At 37.4% G+C, this 21,795-nt stretch overlaps 1 protein-coding gene across 2 annotated transcripts in view; it reads right to left on the minus strand.

The window, feature by feature from the left end:
* Window positions 1-2,284: 2,284 nt before the first annotated feature.
* The window catches only part of REV3L (REV3 like, DNA directed polymerase zeta catalytic subunit), a 199,266-nt gene continuing 179,755 nt past the window's right edge, over window positions 2,285-21,795 (minus strand). For both annotated transcript variants that reach the window (XM_007451747.1, XM_007451748.1), the window contains 6 exons: window positions 17,814-17,928; window positions 13,285-13,422; window positions 11,274-11,464; window positions 10,363-10,609; window positions 7,651-7,860; window positions 2,285-3,395 (listed from right to left, as the gene is read on the minus strand). In XM_007451747.1, coding sequence (XP_007451809.1) covers window positions 3,255-3,395; window positions 7,651-7,860; window positions 10,363-10,609; window positions 11,274-11,464; window positions 13,285-13,422; window positions 17,814-17,928 — 1,042 coding nt within the window. In that variant the 3' untranslated portion in view covers window positions 2,285-3,254. The remainder of the gene's footprint in view (window positions 3,396-7,650; window positions 7,861-10,362; window positions 10,610-11,273; window positions 11,465-13,284; window positions 13,423-17,813; window positions 17,929-21,795) is intronic.

Below are 21,795 nucleotides of genomic sequence, written 5' to 3' on the forward strand. Positions count from 1 at the left end.
TACTTTATAAAATCAAATGTGTATTTTAAGAAATACCATTCTCAAGCTGAGAAATCAACTTAAATCTTATCTGATAGGTGTTTAAGGAATATGCATGTGCTCAGCTATTTTTTTTTAAATAAATTTATTATTTTTGGCCATGTTGGGTCTTTGTTGCTCGCAGGTTTTCTCTAGTTGCGGCGAGCAGGGGCTAATCTTCGTTGTGGTGCGTGGGCTTCTCATTGTGGTGGCTTCTCTTGTTGCGGAGCACAGGCTCTAGGCTCATGGGCTTCAGAAGCTGTGGCTCGCGGCCTCTACAGTGCAGGCTCAGTAGTTGTGGAGCATGGGCTCAGTTGCTCCATGGCATGTGGGATCGTCCTGGACCAGGGCTCGAACCCGTGTCCCCTGCATTGGCAGGCAGATTCTCAACCACTGCGCCACCAGGGAAGCCCCCTGTGCTTCAGCTATTATGAAAACAACGGAGAGTAGATGGAAAGGTGAAGATTATTCAGCAGCAAGATTCTGCTAGTATAAAATACAGTTCTGGAAGGGCAGCATTCTTGATGGCAGGGAACGTGCTTCTGAGACTAGTGAGGGCATGTCCTGTGACAATTGGCAGGGCTGAATACAGTCTACAAACTCTCCAGCCCTCACAGGACTGCCTTCTGTAAGTGCTCTTCTGTTCACATTTTAATGTTTTTCCTCAATGCTCTGGCCTTCTTCACAGACACTATTAGAAAATTGAAGTTCATGTGGAATTAGTATTACATGGCTCAGCATTTGCCTTTTTTCCACTGTTGACTGGGACCTCTGTGGGAGTGAAGAGGGGAGCTAGAGGTGTAAGTAGTTTTTGTTAACACTTCACACCAAGGGAAACACGTTGGTGGCAAGTGGTCAGAATGAGAAAAAATGATGTTTTAACCTTAAGGGAATGTTTAATCAGATTATTTCTTTAGCATTACTCAGAAAATGAACTTTTTTTTTTCTGGTCACACAAAACTTTATTAATAGCTGTTCTAAAAGGGAGGGGAAATAATTATGAAAGTATACTGAAGCTTCTTATAAAATATTTTTTGGTAAAATAGGTCCATGTTTCAGCACCCTCACTGGTGACAGTTACTGAAACAGCAGATGCATCTCATTAAAAGGCAGTTAGGCTACAGACTCTGAGGACAGAGTTAGAAGGGAGGCATGTCCCTGCACAAAAGGGAACCAGAGATATGCTAAGTGCTTAAAACTAGTTTTGAGCTTGTTTTGGGCACTAGTATTGAATAACCCTTTGCTAGTTTGGCTATGTCCAATTATAAAGAGGTTAAGAATGATTATTCTGTTGAGAATATTGTGTCTAGCTATATTGATGAGAAAGATAATATAAGTGGAAGTCCTGATAACACAGAACTTAGAAAAGGGAAAGTAATAGATAAGTTCATCAATGGCCACCCATGCAAGGGTAAGAAAATCCTAATTCTAAGGACTAGCTTTAGACTCCCAAACAAAAAAAGATCCACAGAAGTGGTGATTTATGATGTCTCCACAGGGCTTAGGAGAAATAATGTGCAGCCATGATTTATATCTCTTTGATTACATATTTACCATATAATTTTCAGAAAACAAATCCCAATATTTGGAAGTACTGAATTCGGCAGTACCTAGACCTACTTCTGGTGCATATCCAGATGAGCTTTCTATCTTAAAATTAATTTTTTTCTATTGAAAATATTGGCATTAAGTTTTTTTTAAATATAAATATTTATTTTTGGCTGCGTTGGGTCTTCGTTGCTGTGTGCAGGCTTTCTCTAGTTGCTGTGTGTGGGCTTCTCGTTGTGGTGGCTTCTCTTGTTGCGGAGCACAGGCTCTAGGTGTGTGGGCTTCAGTAGTTGTGGCACGCAGGTTTAGTTGCTCCGTAGCATGTGGGATCTTCCCAGACGAGGGCTCGAACCTGTGTCTCTTGCTTTGGCAGACAGATTCTTAACCACTGTGCCACCAGGGAAGTCCTGGCATTAAGTAAGTTTTAAAAAAGTACTAAGAAAATTTTTGCTTTCCCGTTGGAAAGTCTTGGCTTCAAAATTAAGTATTATCTAAATGAATATGAACATGGATGAGAGCTAAACGTTTCCTAGACTACTTGCTCCTGTTTTAAAAAAAATCTTAAAGTTTTGGTTAGGGAATTGCAACATCAATTAGTAGATAACAGTTAAATTTACCTCATTAAAATTCAGAGAGGGTAGGGAGGATGTAACTAATGTAGGCTTATAAAACAGATGAAGATCATTCTATTTATAGCAAGATAAAAACCACACTGCTGTATTTCTGTAGTTTATTCAGTTTTAATATGGTTTCCATTATTAACTTTTAAAACAATGATTTCCAGTTTAGAAAACAATGCACTGACCACATAATTCCTTTTTTATTTTATACAGTTATACAAATATTCTAAATACACATTTTGTGTTCAAGATGATGGCAAATAAGATTAACTGTACAGTACATAAGGAAAGAAAATATTTTAAGCATATTTAGAAGCAATAGAAATGTCTATACAAAACAAGCAAAAATGGAATAAAATTTTTTATTTTTAAAGTATTGCAACAGGCCCACAGGTTTGTAACAAAAAAGTCTTTGCACAGTTCCTCACAATGCCCCATTAATAGCTAAAGCAAGACAGCGGTTTTAGAAAATAATGTTTCAAAATGCTACACATGGTACTATTGTTTGCACAGTTTGATCAAAATAACAACTCTACTCTGAGTCAAGCAAAACCTAGAGGAAGTATACCAAACAACTTGAAAATCATTTGTATAAAATTCATTGCACATTATTTTACTTAGTTTGAAAAGTAAAAAAGTGTATTTACAAAATATTTTGCAGTCAAAATTATAAAGTGAATGGATATAACACGTCTTGATACAGACAGGTCAAGGAAAACACGAATGTTTTTTTAAAGAGGTTTTCAGTGCTCCTTCCACAGGGAAGTAAACATGATCTACTCAAATGGATTTACAAGATGTTATGCATACCGTAGCAAATTCGACACCTGCATTATAAAACAATGTTGAAAAGGCGAAAGGATGAGGGGTTTGTACACTGTAAGAAGTGAGCTGTTCAGAGATCAACAAGTACAATTTTTAACTCAGCATAAAAGTCTTCATAGTCTTCAGATAATAGACAGACAATGAACATACTTGACTCGATGAAAGTTGAAAAAGCACCATGCACAACAGTTTAGTGGTAAACACTGAAAAAAATAGCACCTGGAATTCTGTGATATTGACAATTTAAAACTGGTCTAGTAATTGCCGGAGATATGGTGCCTTGGATAATTCTCTATTTACTCGGGAGAGTTTGTAAAGTACTGGGCAGTTCAGAGAAACACACGGGATATGTCGATCAAGGCAACCTGTACAGTTCTTGCATATCTGAAAGTACAAGAGGAGTACATCAAATGATAGGAAAGTTTCTATCTAGATGTATAAACAACAAACTTTTATAATCCCTCCTTTATGACCCACCACAGATTACAGGCAGACATATGGCACATATTACAGAAAGTTTCATTAATTTTCATCTCTTTGAAGCATAGCCAACCCTAAGTTGACACATTTCTAAAGGATATTATTTCACAAACCACAGAGCACAAAATTCCCTAAGGATTCATTTCATCCCAAAGATCGACTTTTCATTTATGGTAGAATCCTATTATATTAACATACACATAATAGGCTACCCAATTACCATTCAAAGACTGTCTCTTAAATGCGCTATGTACACTATTTTTTCAAGTTACTCATATTAAACATTTTGTACGCCAATCATAAAAATGTTACCCACTTTCTTATTTCAGAATAGAAAATGCTAGTATGGAAAAAAAAAATCAAAGCATGTGAATTTGAAAGTAGTAGTGCAGACCAGTAGTTTCAACCCTGGCTACATACATGAGCCTAAAAATAGACTAATGCCTCAGCCCCATCCCAGACCAATGAATCAGGATCTCTGGGCATAAGAGCCTAAGAATCTGTACATTTTAGGGCTCTCAGGTGATTCTGATGTATAATGAGATCTGAACTAAAGGAAAATAAAGGAAAATAATAAATCATAAGGCAATTTTTAAAGAGAAGCATTATAATGTCTTACCCAGTGATCAGATTTTAATATGTAAAGTCTGAAGTTATACATACAGTTTAAAAAATTGATAAAACATGAAAAACGTTAAAGGCTACTAGTGAGGGCCCCAAGGATCAAGAAAATATATGCTGATTTTTTATGTGAATAGTGTATCCAAGTGATTAAAAAAAGGGATAGCAAATAGCAGCTACCATACTAATCTTTTAAGAGAGAAATCAGATCTGCTCTACTTAATTCTCTGATCTGTATCTAACTGTTTTAGAGGTCTCACAGGGCAAAAAATTTTTGTTCTTTGCACCAGTATCTTCCAGTCAATTGAAAGGCCCATTTTTCTGAGCACACTGGTTACTGTATCCAGTATTATGATACTGCCACAAGCAAACTACTGAGAGCCCTGTGCTTCAGCATGCTCTCTCGAAGAGTAAGTGTGCTGCTGTTCTGCTTTGAAGACTTTCACCAATTAGATCTCTGCCAAGAGACTCAAACCTACTCCCAAATACGGAATGTCTGCACTGCAGCTCTATGTACTGCAGCTACGTTCAGGTGCCAGGACAAACTGATAAATATTTATGCACTTGCTGTGCTTGCCTGATAAATAAACCAGGATGGAATTACTTGCCTCACTAAATTTAACTCAATGTTTAGTTTCAAGATCCTTTACTGCTGATTTAAACCCCGAGCAGCTTACGTTTAAAACTTTAAACACCACAACCTGGAAACTTACATTTTAGCAAACGTAAAACAAAAACTGCTTTAATATTTATTGATTCTTTCTTTTTGCTATCCTTTGGCTTACTTTCTTGTTTTTTAAAAAATTGTCAGTCAGATGCTTAAGTCCATTTTTTAATGTTTATTATTAAAAGTGTTTAAGTTGATGAATTTTTCTTTGAGATCTGCTGTGGTTGTCTAGAATTTATGTGTGTTGTTTGTTTAACAGGGAGTGTTAAAATTTCCAAGTAGAAGGATCATTTTGTTTTCTGAGTTTATAATTAACTTACTAGCTTTATAGAATTGTATTGATAAAATGCTTGTAATATTTCAACTTTCTGAAGTTTATTAAGGTTTTCTTTATAGACTAAAATATGTTCAATTTTTTAACATTCCATAAACACTTGAAAAGAAGGTGTAGTCTCTAATGTTGGATAAGGTCTATCTTATAATGTTGTTTAGATCTTTAATAATTGTACTGATTTCTGATCACTTGACTGGTCTTGGGCTGAGAGGTATCAAATCTATTACTAATGTTTCTGACAATTTCTCATTTTATCTCCTGTAATTTCTGCTTTCTGAAAATTCTACAGATTATTTAGTGCACAGGAGACACACATTTTAATCCTCTTAGGAAAAAAACAATCCTAAAGTTAAAATATCTCTTTAAAGATGATGAACCGTCCTTATTTTAAACAGCGTTACTTTTAAAACTGCATTTTTATAAGAAATGAGACCTAATATTGAAGGAAGGTTGTGGTTAAATTGATGGCACCAACTAGCGTAGTGCATGTTGCTGGGGACAGAAGACAGTAAGATCCAGGGAAGAGGCCACTCACAGCCTCTGACGTCAGTGGAGCTCTGGAGGTCCTGCCCATGTTTGCACCTTGTACTAGACGCCAACTAGGGAATTTTCTATGAGGGCTGGTTGCTGCCATTGGGGTAGTAACCTAAAAAAAACAGAAGCTGGGGTCACCCAGTGACTAGTGGTTGTACTAACCAGAACCACCAGTACAAAGTGGTACAAAAACTGGGACAGAGCGGCTGCAAATTGGTTGGCAATCACTCCAGTGACTTACTGCTGCTTTAACTGTGCATTCAGCAAGAAGCTGTTTCTTCATTTAATACATGTGTACGACCCACCATGGGCTGGACTCCATCCGTGCTAGGCACAGCCAACTCAGAAAGGGAAGGGCAGGGCCTCTGCCCTCACTGGGCTCACTTTCTCTTCAGTGGGGAAGCTCGAGCTAGTGTTGAGAATGGACAGGATGGCGGGGGATCAGGGTAGGAGGCTGTTGCAGGAGTCTGGGGAGAGATAATGGTGGTTGGACTAGGATGGTAACATAAGGGAAGGAGAAAGTGAGTGTGCTTAACAACTATTTAGGAGAGGGAAAAGCCACTTTATCATTTCAGTAAGCTAGGCTTCTGTGGTTGCATCAAAATAATCATACTTTGAGATCTTACTGTCCTTAATGAAATCTGTTTAATGCATTCTGGATGACTGGCTATACACTATACAACTTAAGAGTTTTCTGCCAGTGCAGAATAGCAGCTAGAATGGTGCAGAGGAAACAGTGTCTACTTCACCAGTCCTTAATCATCCTTCTATACTAAGAGCCTAGTCTCTCAAGAGATGGTTTCTCTCCCTTTTCAACTGTGTGGCAGCTAGGTTGTCCTCCTAGGAGGTTGTAGATACTCTGACTTGGTTCAAAAGCCTTTTTACCTTGCGGGGCATGGTGTAGAACCTGGCCTTTACATAGGTGGTTGGATTACATTAGGCATGTGAACAGACGAGCTGCCAGGAGTGGTCGTTTAGGAGAATTCACAATGATAGAGCTAGATAGGACCTAGGAAAGAGCATCAACCCACATTCTGAGAAAACTGGGGCCAGAGGACATGGCCAGTACTATGAAGTCCAGACTGGAATCCTGATGTTCTTACTATCAGCTTGATTCATTTTCCACTGTATCACACTGCCTTTCAATTATTTGGTTGGTTTTAAAACACTCCAATAACCTTATATATTGCTCTTCTAAAGACAAAACAAACTCCACCTCAAAATTGTTATTCTCTCGCCTGAAAGCTAAAATTGTAACTTGAAACATGATGCTATAAGAAGATATAATCAGTCCTTTAAGAAATATACTACTTTAAAAAAATGTGCTATAATATTTTTTCCTTTAGATTTAATTTTCTAACTTATTTCAAGAGATTCCTATTGTTTATTTCTGCTGGAATTCCACATTTGAAAAATTATCTCTGCATTTTATGTCTGTATCCCATCTCGGCTGCTTATTATCAGTGGAACATGGGGCACATTACTTAATCCCTCTGTGTCAGTTTACTCATCTTACAGAGGGCCTAGAACAGCCAGCCTCTGGCAGATAGGAGGATTAAATCATGTTAACTGTTAATTTTCTATCTTGACTCTCAGAATTGCAAACCTTCCAAGTTTACTAGCAATTCTCTAGGAAAACCAGATTTTTATGAGAATGGTAAGTAGATATGGTAGACAAAGCAATTAGTACTTTTCTTTCTTTTTTAGAAATACTATTATAAAAGAAATTGGGTGGCTGGACATGGTAGTTCTATGGTTCTAATAAACATAATACACTATTCTATAAAAACAAAAACTAAATTATAAAACAAATTTAGCCATTTTTAATAGTTTAGTTCAATTATGATATTTTTAGGATTTTAGGAAGTTTATTAACTTAGAATCCTTATTCCATTTTCACACCAGAGTTTCACACCTTACACTACACCTCCCTCAAGAGTTGACTACATTTCGCTGAAGAATCAGATTGCTTGGGATTCTGGGTCTTTTGAACAAGGTTGTACCTTTACAAGTTGCTCCTGCTGACGTTCCAACTCTCGAATTTCTTGGTTGAGGATGACTGCAACATGCTGAGGTTGGCTGCGACAGTTACTACAGATGCCGTGCTGAGTCAGGTCATCACACACAGGGCAGTGTAAGGTAGTAAAATATTGTGAGATAGTGCCTTTCCGCCCTTCAGGTTCACTTCGAGAGGAGCTGGTGGCTTTCTGGATCTATAAAAACAATAGTTCAGAAACATCAATTCAGAAATAAGTCTGAGCCAGCTTCATAGCAGAGTGGCTATTCTCATGCTAATTGCAGGTTTACTTCATTTGTTCAACAAATACTGAATAGCTACTATATGTCAGGCACTGTTCTAGACAATGGGGCTATAAAAAAGAACAAAGTCGTTCCTTTACACCTTAATATCATCAGATAATATTGTTTTGTTTTCGTTTTTTGGGGAAAAAATAGTCTCAAGAGGCACAAACTTCCAGTTATAAAATAAGTCATTGGGATATAATATACAGAATAGGAAATATGGTCAATAATATTATAATAAATTTAAATGGTAACAGATAACTAGACTTTATCATGGTGATCATCTCATAATGTATATAAATGTCAAACCACTATGTCGTACACTTGAAACTAATACCAGATTGTATGTCAATTATACTTCAATAAAAAAGAAAAATAGTCTCCTGTCACTCAGTTGTTTTTTTTTTTAATTTATTTGTTTTTGGCTGCGTTGGGTCTTTGTTGCTGCGCACAGGCTTTCTCTAGTTGTGGCGAGCGGGGACTACTCTTCGTTGCAGTGCGTGGGCTTCTTACTGCAGTGGCTTCTTTTGTTGTGGAGCACGGGCTCTAGGTGCTCAGGCTTCAGTAGTTGTGGTGCATGGGCTTAGTTGCTCCACAGCGTGTGGGATCTTCCTGGACCAGGGATCAGACCCATGTCCCGTGCATTGGCAGGCGGATTCTCAACCACTGCGCCACCAGGGAAATCCCTGTCACTCAGTTTTGTGCATTGGCAGGCGGATTCTCAACCACTGCGCCACCAGGGAAATACCTGTCACTCAGTTTTTTGGTTGAGATATGTAAATGTATGAGATCATATGGGGCAGTGGAGATAGATCACAGAGGACAAAGGAAGAAATCCAGGTTAAGAGTAGATACTGTTTAAGGCTGCACAATTTGGGCCATGGCAGCAAGGTAAGTAGAAGGTTAAAAATAACTTGTTAGGCAGTAAGGTGCAAAATTCAAGCAAAAGTAAACCTGGAACATTTCAAATGAAATTAGATATGTGTTACCTAATCATTCCTCATTTGAAGTAATACTGGTTTCAGAGATGTCTTCTGATACTCTTTTTCACACTGAAATAACATTATCATCTTACAGTCATACCCTTGGTGTACTCCCTTGCTGTCTTATAAGTCACTCTGCATAAAAGTTATTAGGTCAGGGGCTTCCCTGGCGGCGCAGTGGTTGAGAGTCCGCCTGCCGATGCAGGGGACACAGGTTTGAGCCCTGGTCTGGGAAGATCCCACATGCCACGGAGCAGCTAGGCCCGTGAGCCACGGCCACTGGGCCTGCACGTCCGGAGCCTGTGCTCCGCAACGGGAGAGGACACAACAGTGAGAGGCCCACGTACCGCAAAAAAAAAAAAAGTTATTAGGTCAGCCTTTTATAAATGCCATTGTTTTAACATTCTTGCTGGTGATGAAATGAAAAATAGTAATAGTTTTGTGGCGTAGAGCCAGGACACAGCATTACAGATATTGGCCAGCACAGATTCTCTGAAGCACAGCTTCAACCTCAGTTTCCCAGCGTATTCTTTTCCTTTAGGCCTTAAGTGCTCACTGAGAAAGTAAAAATAATTTAATTATCAACTTTTATCAGTTTTCCTGCATACCCTCAGCCTTTCATAGTCTGAGCAAATGACAGTAGATCTAATTCTAAACATCAGATGACAACTGCTACTCTCCTAGAGTAATGTATCCCAGATTATTACAGAACCACAAATTGTTCCTTCAGGCTTCTAATGGGTAAACTAAGAAAAAAAGAGTTCAAGCAAAACTCCCTTTGGTAAGATTCCACATTGCATGTTTTACTTTAGTAAAGTGCTATTTTAACATTATTTCCTTAGTCTGGTTTCTGCAGGACTACGTCTAGCTACTACATCCTGTACATTTCTTAAACACCCATTTTGAAGGGATTTTCTGCTCTCCTTTGTTCAATTTTTTTTTTTTTTTTTTTTTTTTTTTGCTGTATGCGGGCCTCTCACTGTTGTGGCCTCTCCCGTTGCGGAGCACAGGCTCCGGACGCGCAGGCTCAGCGGCCATGGCTCACGGGCCCAGCCGCTCTGCGGCATGTGGGATCTTCCCGGAGCAGGGCACGAACCCGCGTCCCCTGCAGTGGTGGACTCTCAACCACTGCGCCACCAGGGAAGCCCCTCCTTTGTTTAATTTTTATTAGCTGCTTTGAGTTATTTTATAGTTAAGTGTTTACCACTGAAGTAGTTGTTGGATTTAATCTATAATTTGGCCAATCTGACAGAAGCTGGGAAGGTGTTTGTAGAAAACGAAACCAGAAAAATGTAGCACCTTTGTTGGTATAGGATAATAAAGCATTTGCTTTGCTCTGATAGCATGTAAATAAAATCTTTAGTTCTACTGAAAATTTTAAGTGAATTCTCTCTCTAGAGTCATAGCACAGGTACTATTTAGTAGGCTTACCCTTGGTAATTCATGATACCAGTTGAAGACATCAATACCAATAAGTGAGAAGATTCTTCCCAGGGGTGGAAGGATTTGCTTGGTGATATAGTAAGTGGCATTCAGTCTCAGAGTCGGGTCCTGCAGGACTTCCACTGGGCGCCTTACCAGCTGGATAAGTGGTACTCCGGGGGTCCCATAAATGATGACATATGGCACTCGTTCCCCAACTCGAGGCTCAGAGCGCCGATCATAAGTAAGCATTTTCCTATTTAAATCCAAATAAAATAGTCACTCAAAGACTGTCATGGAAGGCATCTTCCCAGAAAATTAAATGAGAATTAAACAATAATGAAACCATGAGAAATCAACAAGGGGAACCTTCAAGTAACTTTTTTGACAACTGTATACACTTCACTTAGTTGGCACCAAGTGGATATGCTGTAAGAGTTTAATAAAACTGACTTTGTAAATTACTGTTACATGGAGAACAATATGAGTTGGCAGATATCAACTACCTTAAATTGTTTTCTATCCCCTAAGACTAAGAATTAACTATTGTAAATCTAATAATGGAAGATAAAATTTAGCTGATTAGATGATCTGATTCTAGAGTGATACCATCTCAGTGCTTTGGTAAATCAAAATTAAGGACTACCTAGTGATTCTGATATGGGAAAAACAATTCCAGCTCTGTAACAGATTACAGTTTCACTGAATTTAGTTTCTGCAGGGAAGGCCAGAAGAGGAGCTCTTTCTTCTTCTTTAGAACTTGCAACGTATGGGGGTCACCCACTCACGTGGGCAGGGGAATAGACAATTGTGTATCTGTGCCTGCAGACTGGGTGCCTTTTAATCTACTCCAAACCATTCCAAATCCCAGGACTACACTTACTAGGTATTGGGGGTTGTGCTGTTGTGCACATCATTACCTTGTAAGTTCCAGGGCTGGCACACAAGCACCAGGTTTGTAAGAGGCACTTCCTCTGTATTCCTTTGCAAAGATAAAATCTTGTATGCTGGCCTTTCCTTCCAGAAGCTTCATACATTGTCGTTGAACATACTGTTTAATTAAACTTATATCTCTTGTTTCAAATAGCAGCTTCAGAGAACGCTCAAGTATCTTTAAAAAAAAATGGATATGCTCATAAGGATAAAATATCGCCCGATATAATTTCATCATTGCTGTTATTCTTTCAATTACGTTAATTACTGAAACTTGCTGATCTGTCTGAACAATCTGCTATTTACAATGACTAGATAATAAAAATTATTGAAACTGGAAAATATTTTGGAGACTTTATTTAACTTGTGATTTCTAAAAATAGAGTATTATGTAGTTTGAAGAAAATCATATCGGGATGACATGCAGATGAAACATCTGCTGTGTGTGATGAGCAACACGAAACATTTAAGTTGTCTTAAATAGCCAAAAACACTCCAGGCACAAAAAGCCAGACATCATTTCATGTATTAACCCTATTATAGAAAGGGCTGGATTCAGGTGGACAGAGAGAAGTTTAAACATAACCAAGCAGTGAAATAAAGTTAAACATCACCAAGCAGTGAAACAGTCAGTCTTTTTGCCTTTTTATAGTGTCAGTAAATATATACTAACTGTGATAGAATTTTCTGTGCTGGAGTATTTCTACTAGAAAAATGACTGACATGCAGTAGATTTATGCAGTGGAATGAATTTAAATTAGTTCCAGGTGAAAGCTCTGCACCTTATTCTGAGTACTGGAATCCATACATATTTATACAAGAAGTTGCTAACTTAGCCAAGGCACCATTCTTCCCTCAGAGGAAGAATGCACTGGATATCTTTTCCAGAAAGTAGTATTAAAAACTATCTCAAATTTACATAATATTATATGTGACATAATAGATTGCTATCAATCTATTATGCTTTTAATGCTCTCGTAAAACTCAGTGTATAGAGTGCTATTCCATTTATACTATTTATTTTTGGTTTGTTATAGAAGGAATCTGGGCCTGAATAAAGAAAAAATAAATATGAGATACTATGGTTGAGAAATTTAGGTAATTTATATTACCATTGTTCAGAAATCTCCCTAACTTGTATTTGGTAACCCAAGTAAACAGAATTTCAGTTAATCTAGGATGGATTACATTACTTATGAAATTTCTCTGTTCAGCTTCCCTTCTTTATCCTGCTCCATAGCTTCTGGGTGTTGCCATATATCATCTCTAGGTGATTAGGTAGGAAATTTTTTATCAAGTTCAAGTGTTGTTTTTTAGCAATTGTGATAAAAGGTAAGGTGTGGGAGAAGTCAGAAACTAAGGACTTAAGTTGTTTTCATTAGAAATGAAGTTCTCAAAAAATCATACAGTTCCTCTTATAGTTATACATCGTCATATAGGCTATATAGTTCCTCCATCTAGATATGTGCTTAAGGATTTGTACCGGATTCTTTAGCCACTTATTTCTTTTTAAAAATTATTATTATTATTTTTTGGCTGCATTGGGTCTTTGTTGCTGCGCGTGGGCTTTTCTCTAGTTGCAGCGAACGGGGGCTACTCTTCATTGTGTGCGAGCTTCTCATTGCAGTGGCTTCTCTTGTTGCGGAGCATGGGCTCTAGGTGTGTGGGCTTCAGCAGTTGCAGCACGCAGGCTTGGGAGTTGCGGCATGCAGGGTCCTAGAGCATGCAGGCTCAGTAGTTATGGCTCATGGGTTCTAGGGAGCATGGGCTTCAGTAGTTGTGGCATGTGGGCTCAGTAGTTGTGGCTCTCAGGCTCTAGAACGCAGGCTCAGTAGTTGTGGCACACGGGCTTAGTTGCTCCGCGGCATGTGGGATCTTCCCAGACCAGGGATTGAGTCATGTCCCCTGCATTGGCAGGCGGATTCTTAACCACTGTGCCAGCAGGGAAGTCCTAGCCACTTATTTCTTAAAGATGACAGCAAGATAGATAAAACTTACCTTAGAAACAGCAGGGCAGGAATCTCTTCTGACTGTTTCTATTCCTTTTGCATCAAATACTGGGTCCTTTTGATCCAGTGTTTCATACATGTAACCCACATACCTCTTTTTTGTTTGTAAGACACAGGGCAAATATACCTGTGACGAAATTAATAAAATATCTATCAATAACCATTTTTTCCCAACCATGAATATCTTATTTTTATATGCCTTTTTCTCTCTTTAACCAGATGTCAATTATAAAAAATTCTAAATGTGGCTTAGGGCCCAACGAATTCATGATACAAAATGAGACAGCACTTGCAGGTAAAAGCACACAAAGTGAGTTGTTCTACTTCCTCACCACACACCCACTCCTTAACTTGCACTATCAATTTTGCTCCTTCCTCAGCTGATACTGCTCTCTCAAAGTCTTCAATCATATCTTTTTTTTTTTTTTTTTTTTTAACATTTAAGTAGTCTTTCAACATTGTTTTTAGTTTTTGTTTGTTTCTTCCTGCTTCCCTCCAATACTTGACTTCACTTTGGTCATCATCCACACATCATTGCCTCTCACTGTTGTGGCCTCTCCCGCTGCGGAGCACAGGCTCCGGACGCGCAGGCTCAGCGGCCATGGCTCAGGCTCAGCGGCCATGGCTCACGGGCCCAGCCGCTCCGCGGCATGCGGGATCCTCCCAGACCGGGCGCGAACCCGTGTCCCCTGCATCGGCAGGCGGACTCCCAACCACTGCGCCACCAGGGAAGCCCAATCATATCTTTTTAAACAATTTAAAAAATGACTTTAAGTAACACCTACTATATGGTACAAATTAAAAAGTTATAAGAGTACAATGAAAAGTCTACCTTCCCCTCCACAGAGGCATCCTGTTATTGATTTCCTGTATATTCTTCCAGAAATATTCTATCTAAGTACATGTACTTATATACATAAGGGCAGCCTACCTTCCGCATCACTCTGCACTTTGCTTATTTCATTTAATAACTTATCTTGGAGAGCATTCCATCCTGTACAAGAAAGCTCATTTTGTTTTGTAGCTACATAGCAGTCCACTTTATGAGGGTATAATAATTTTTGTAACCAGTTACCTACTGTGGGTTATTTAGGATGTTTCCAATCTTTTGGAGTTACAAATAGTGTTTCAGTGAACAACCGTGCATGGATAAATCGGCAGGATAAATACCTTGAATTGGAATTCCTGGATGAATGGGTGTGTGTCCCCACCCCTTTTTATGTTACCACATTGGTCCTTTCCTCTGCCCCAAAGCTGTATCAGTAACCATACTAAACGTAAGTGGTGTAAAAAGTGTAAAAATGGTGTAGAAAGTGTAAAAATTGGTGTAAAAAATGTAACTTGTAAAAGGCAGAAATGATCAGATTAGATCCCATCAAAAAGATACAACAGTATGCTTTCTACTAGAAATCCACTTTAAATATAAGGACATAGAAAGGTTAGAAAAAAGATACACTTGTTAATACTAATAAAAACAAAGCTGTTTTGGCTATATTAATATCAGAAAAAGTAGATTTCCAGATAAGGAATATTATCAAAGATAAAAGTATCAATCTGTCAAGAAGATACATAACCATAAATGTATATGCACCTAATAAGAAAACTTCAAAATGCATGAAATAGAAACTGGCAGAACTTAAAGGAGGAAACAGGCAAATCTATGATTATACTTGGAGACTTTAGCACCTCTCTTCTAGAAATTGACAGAGTATCAGTAAGATTGTTGTTGGCTTCAACAACACTATCAGTTAACCTAAGTGACATTATAGAACATTCCACCCAATAACCAGAATACACAGGGATTTTCAAGGTCATATGGGAACATTCACTAAGAGACCATATGCTAGACCAAACAACAAACTGTAACAAGCTTAAAAGCATTGAAATTATATAGACTATGTTCTTTGACCACAGTGGAATTAAAATTAATAACAAAAAGATGTCTGGAATATCCTTAAAAATTTGGAACTTAACACACTTCTAAATAACCTACAGGTCATTATCACTGAAGTAAATGAATAATAATAAAAGCACAAGATATCAAGATTTGAAACTAAAGTAGTGTTTTGGGAGAAATTTGTTATTGTTAAATGCATATATTAAATTTTTTGTTTAAAATCAATGATTCAAGTTTCTAAATTAAGACAGGAAAAGAGAAGCAAATTAAACCCAAAGTTAAGTGTAAGGAAGGAGATAATGAAGAGTGGAAATTAATGATACAGTTCTTCAGAAAGTTCTGTAAATGGATAAACCACTAACTAGAATGATCAAGGGGGAAAAAAATGGAAAAACAAATTATCAAAAGTGAAAGGAGGGATGTTACTAAAGATTTTACAGATATCAAAATCACAATAAGGAAGTATAAATAGTTCATGCCAATAAATTTGACAACTTAGGAGAAATGGACAAACTCCTTGACAATCACAAGTTTTAAAACTGACATGAGAAGAAAACCTGAATAATATATATTAAAGATATTTAATTTGTAATTGAAAATCCCTTCCCCACCATAAAATTTCAGGACTAGATTGCTTCACTGATGAATTTTATCAATCATTTAAGAAAAAATTTTACACACTTTTTCTTTCAGAAAGTAGAACAGGAAACACTTCCAACTCATTTTATGAGGTCAGATTTTTTTTTCCTGTCCCCAAACCAGACAAAGATAATACAAGAAAAAAAACAAAAAAACTACAGACTGATATTCATGAACATATGCATCACGATTCTTAACAAATGTCTGTTTTCTTTGAGAAGTTTTGCAGTTTTTGGTTTTATGTTTAGGCCTGTGATCTATCTCAGGTAAATTTTCACGTCTGGTGTTATTTTCTAAGGACACCATGCTCTTCACTTTGCCAGATAGGTTGAGTGTCCACAGCATCACACACATACTTCTAGAATAGCGCTCATCATCGCTCTGTTTTCTAATTTTTCTTCCCTCTCTCCCTGCAATTAGAATGCTCACTCTTCAGGGCAGATACCAAATCCAAGTCCTCTCTGAATCTCTTCTAGCACAATTCTTGCTTCAGAGTAGGTGCATGATAAACATTTGGGAGTCATGTTTGATTCTCTTCTCCCTCTTTTATCTTTTCCACACCTGCTCTCCTAAATCAACCACTTTTAACTCCTGCCCATCCTTCTTTCCATTTTCTCTTGAATTGTTTATTTATTTTCACTAGTTTATCTCACTACTTCGGGATATACAGGTTGCAAGAGGCAACCTGTCTTGAGATTCTCCTCTTTCCAATCCATCTCCACACCACTGTGAGGCCAGTCCTACACAAAAAGCTCTGTCATGCTTTTGTTTGATAAACTTTCCTGAATAAAGTTTAAACGCTTTAGCTTGGCATTCAGGACACTCTATAATCTGGTCTTAACTTTATTTTTCCAGACTTCTCTCCTGCTACTCTGTATTACCATGTTGTGCGTTTCCTACTCCATATCCTTCTATATACCATTTTCTTCTGTGCAGAATGACTGCAGCACCGTGGCTGCCTATTGAAATTCTAACCATTTTCTGAGACAATGCAATGTATACCTCCTATATGGAGTCTCCCCATCCAGCCTAGGAGGACACAATACCTTTTCTTTGCACTCTTACAGTGCTTAGGGAGACTGCTTCCTAAGTTGACAATGAAATATCGTTTACATACATTTCTAATCTTTCCTTTTAGATTATTGGCTCTTAGAGGGCAGGACTGTGTCTCATGCTTCTTTGCATTCCACACCTCTCCTAGCTCAGTATCTTATATAGAAAGAACTAAATGCATATTTCATATCCAAAGTAAAGTGAAAATAGTCGAAGGTCCTGGGGCAGACTGCATTCTCCAAAGAAATAATATCTTCTATCCCACATAGCCTTCTCACAATGTGACTCTGACATTCTTCCCATTAAGAGATGGGGACCTATGTTCTCTCTCAAATCTAGACAGGCTATGATGCTATATGATTTTAAGACTAGGTCATAAAAAGCAAAATAGCTTTCATCTGGTTCTCTTCGGGATGTTCATTCCTAGAACTCAGCTATCATGCTGTGAGGAAGAACAAGTAGCCCCAGGGAAAGGCCAAGTGTAGGTGTTCCGGCTCACAGCCCCACCTGGTGTCCCAAATGGCAGCCAGCATCAACCTCCAGACATGAGAGTGAGGAGGCTTCAGGTGATTTCAGTCCTTAGCTGTCAGCTAAAGACCTAAACGTTGTGGAGCAGAGACATGCCATCCCAGCTGCACCCTTCATGAATTCCTGACCCATAAAAATCTGTAAGCTCAATAAAATGGTGCTTGTTTTACACCATTAAGTTTGGGGTTACACAGCGATAGTTAACTGGAATAGTCTTTTCATTTCTTTATATAAGACATTACAAAAAAAATTGAAAATTACACAAAAATAAGGGAAAAATACTTTAACACTTTCACAGACCCATATACCATTACAAAATCTGAAAATGTATTGAAAAAGTCAGAAATCTACAGAAGGTATGTGAATTTTCTATGTGGTTAGTAGTATTACATTTCTCTTACCTTTTCAAACTTCAACTTCACTGGTTTAGGATTGGTAGCAGTTACAGCTTCAGCAATTTCCTGACCAATCTTAAAAGACTGCTCCTTAGTGGCTCCTTTCAGTAGCACAAACATACTAAGAGGATCAAAAATAAAGTAGGGTAATGAGGAAGGCATTGTAACAAAAAAAAAATCTCCTCAATAGTAACTTTCCTGGCTAACACTCTAAAACCAAGGAAAACCCTTTTCCCCCTTACTCTTCCTTATTAAGTTGCTCCCTACCTGAGTTTTCTTGTTTTGTCTCACTTTCCTGTGTGCTCACGGTATATCTTGTTACAGATCTTTAAGACATCTAATGTTTCTAGTTTAGTTACACACAGAACAGCTGTCACAGCTGCCAAGAAGGTCTTGGGTCATTCCTATACATTTGCAGCTTTCCATGACACACAATTATGTCAGTCACAAAATAAAAGATGATGACTATAAAGAAATGGAAAATTTACTTGTGATATGGGAGGGAATTTCCTTCCAGAACCACCCAACTTAGGAAAGAACACATGTATATTTTGTAAAATATGTTCATTGAAGAACAGTTAGAAAACACAAAAAGGCACAAAGAAAACAGCCATTTATGATCTCACCATTCAGAAAAAAGACTAGAAGCCTTTTGGGTACATCTGTAAATCTTTTCTCATTTGGGATCACAGATCATACAGTTCAATAACTTTCTCCTTTCATTTAATGGTATATTGTGAACATTTTCCCATGTCACTTACTTCTTTTACATTATTTTAACAGTTGTACTGTATTTCAATGTATGGATATAGTATAATTTAACCAAACCCCTACCACTGGAAATCTTAAGTTATTAAAATTTTTTTCTAATATTTAATATATATAATAATAACTTGGCAAGCTATGTCCTTAGAATAAATTCCTAGAAGAGGAATTTCTAGATAAGTGGTATATACTAAAAATATTTTTTGAAAGATAATGTGAAACTGAAGTCCAGAAAGATATTTCTGACATACAATCCCACCTCAGTATATGCAGGTCAAGAGGGAAGGATTTCTAATACAGATAAAAAAAAATCTAATATGAAAAATACTAAAAAATAACTGATAAAAGTACTGAGCATTTTTTCCTAATATAATCCAGCTAACTCTGTAATAGCACTTTACATTTCAGTATATACCACAATCTGAGACCAAAAGAAGTAATGGCAAATAAATATACTTAAGGAATAGAGATTATAAAGCTGATCTTCATTTATAACTTTAGTGGAAAGACATTAAATAGTAGAAATGAATACTATCTTGAAACATGGACTTTAAGATTCTTGGAGCCACATAAACCAATCTTATTATTTCTTAAATGCTTTTATATTGGACTTTCAGTCTCATTTGGATGGTTTTTTTTTGAAAAGCTCTTTCTCTGCCAATATTGCAGATAGTACTTGTGTTAGAGTTTGATCTGAAAAGCTTGAGTATTTATTTAATATTACTTAAGGCCTTGAAAATAAAAATTTATCAATCTGAATTAATTTTAACATAACACACAACAAGTAGGCCTTAGATAGCTAATTATACTTTTAAGCTAGGCTATATTCTGAACCACCTAAAGCTTTTTATAATATTTTCTTTCTAGGCCCATCTGATGCTCATTATACCAGTATAGCCTTAAAAAAAATATATTACAAAATTTCCTTTTGAAAGATTATTTAAAAAATCAACTTGAGATATAATTTGCATATAATAAAATGAATACATTCTAAGTGTACAGTTCCATGAATGTTGACAAACGTATAGGCTTGCTATGGGCTGAACTGTGCCCCTTAAATTCATACACTGAAAACCTTAACCCCCACTGTGAATGTGACTGCATTTGGAGATAGGGCCTTTAAAGAAATGATTAAGTTAAAATGACGCTCTAATTTAGGCGGTTAGGGTGAGCCTAATCTGGTGTCTTTATAAGAGGAAATTACACAAAGAAACACCAAGAATGTACATGAATAGAGGAAAGATCATGTGAGGACAAAGTGAGGAGGTGGCTACCTGCAAGCCAAGGAGAGAGGCTTCAGGAGAAACCACAGCTACTGGCTAATGCCTTGATCTTGGACTTCAAACCTCCAGAACTGTGAGAAAATAAATTTCTGTGCTTAAGCCACCAAATCTGTGACAGCCCTAGAAAATTAATATATTTGTATAACTACCACCAGAATCAAGATATAGGGACATTTTCATGATCCCATAAAGTTCCCTTATACTCCTTTGCAATAATTCTCCACTCCACTCCCAGCAACACATGACCAGCTTTCAATTACTATAGATTAGTTCTGTCTTTCAAGAATTTTATATAATATACAGTACATACTTATGTCTGGCTTCTTTCACTCAGCATATTTTTGAGATACACCCATGTTGCTAAAGTAGCAGTAACTGATTCCTTTTTATTGCTGAATAGTACTCCATTGTATGGATATGCTACATTTGTTCATCCATTCATCTGCTGATGAACATTTGGACTGTTTGCAGTTTTGGACTATCAAGAATAAAACTGCAATGAAGAGGTGCATCAAGTCTTTGTGTGGACCTAAGTTTTCATTTCTCTTAAGTAAATACCAAAGGAGTAGGATTGTTGAGTCATGCTAAGGGGGTATGTTTAACTTCAGGTGTAAATGCCAAACTTAAAAAACAAAGATTATTATGCTTAAAATGTTCAGATGCAATAATGAATTGAAGTGTTTTACACACATTTCTATAAAGCTCTAGAACAGAGAAACTAAGCTATGGTAATAGAAATCAGGTAAGTGGTTGCCTGGGGGTAGGGGATGAAAGTGAGGGACTGACTGCAAAGGAGCATGGCAGAACTTTCTACAGTGATAGAAATATTCTATATCTTGACTGGGGTGGCAGCTGATTACATGGGTCTATACATTTTGTATATTGAACTATGTACTTTTTTGTTAAAAATTATACCTTGATAAAGTTGATAAAAAATTAAAGGAACACATACTTTATATCTTAAAAGTTATTATACGGTATATATTTGAGATTTTACCTAGTAGTGTTAGGGGTTTTACTTGAGTTCATCTGTGCTGTTTTGGCTAGTTTTAGTTGGAGCTAAGCTTCAAGAGAGCTGACCAGGATTAATGGAAGTTTGGGGTCACTTAACAGAATGTAGGTGACCAGCCTACAAAGAGAAAGACTGTTTTATAAGTTTCTAGGGAATTCCCTCCTGGTCCAGTTTGTTAGGACTCCATGCTTTCACTGCCAAGGGAGAGGGTTCAGTCCCTGGTCCGGGAATTAAGATCCTGCAAGCTGTGTGGCACAGCCAAAAATAAAAAAAAGTTTCTATTTGTCTGTTACTGGTGCTTTTAATGTAGTTAAATAATGTTTATCTTTGGTTGATAGATCACATTTAAAGCAGTGATTTTCATTTCACATGGGGTGGGGAGTTAAGCGAGGATATTAGAATCACCTAGGAGGCTTTTCTCAATTATACTCAGATGAATTTCCCAAGAGATTTTTGTTCTAGTTCCCCACCACACTTCTGCTGCCCCGGCAGTATGTGTGTTGTCAAACGTCCTTCCCTACCCTGCCTAAGAATCACTACTACAGAGAGCTTCAATAACTGATGGGAGTAGGTCTATCCCACTAGGGTGGGATAAATATTATTATTTTTTTGATAAATATTATTTATAACCACTATTATATAGAATAATTGTTTGAACCACTACAATATAAAGATATTCAGCGTGTTTACATTTATACCGTCTAAATGGACAATAATGCATAACTGCTCTAGAGAGAGAAACACCCTTCTAACAGAGTAATTTTGATGCTCTGTTAACCAGTCTCCCTTAGCTAGACTCCAAGATTCATAAAGTCAGCAGTCCTGAAACTGGAGGGAGGCAATGGTCATTCTTCATCATGTATCAGATTTCCTTTATTCTGATGATAGCCTCAGGGAGGCTAAGCGACTTTTTTTTTTTTTTTTTTTG

The sequence above is a fragment of the Lipotes vexillifer genome, unplaced genomic scaffold (assembly GCF_000442215.2).
Source record: "Lipotes vexillifer unplaced genomic scaffold, Lipotes_vexillifer_v1.1 scaffold1266, whole genome shotgun sequence".
Classification (NCBI taxonomy): domain Eukaryota; kingdom Metazoa; phylum Chordata; class Mammalia; order Artiodactyla; family Lipotidae; genus Lipotes; species Lipotes vexillifer.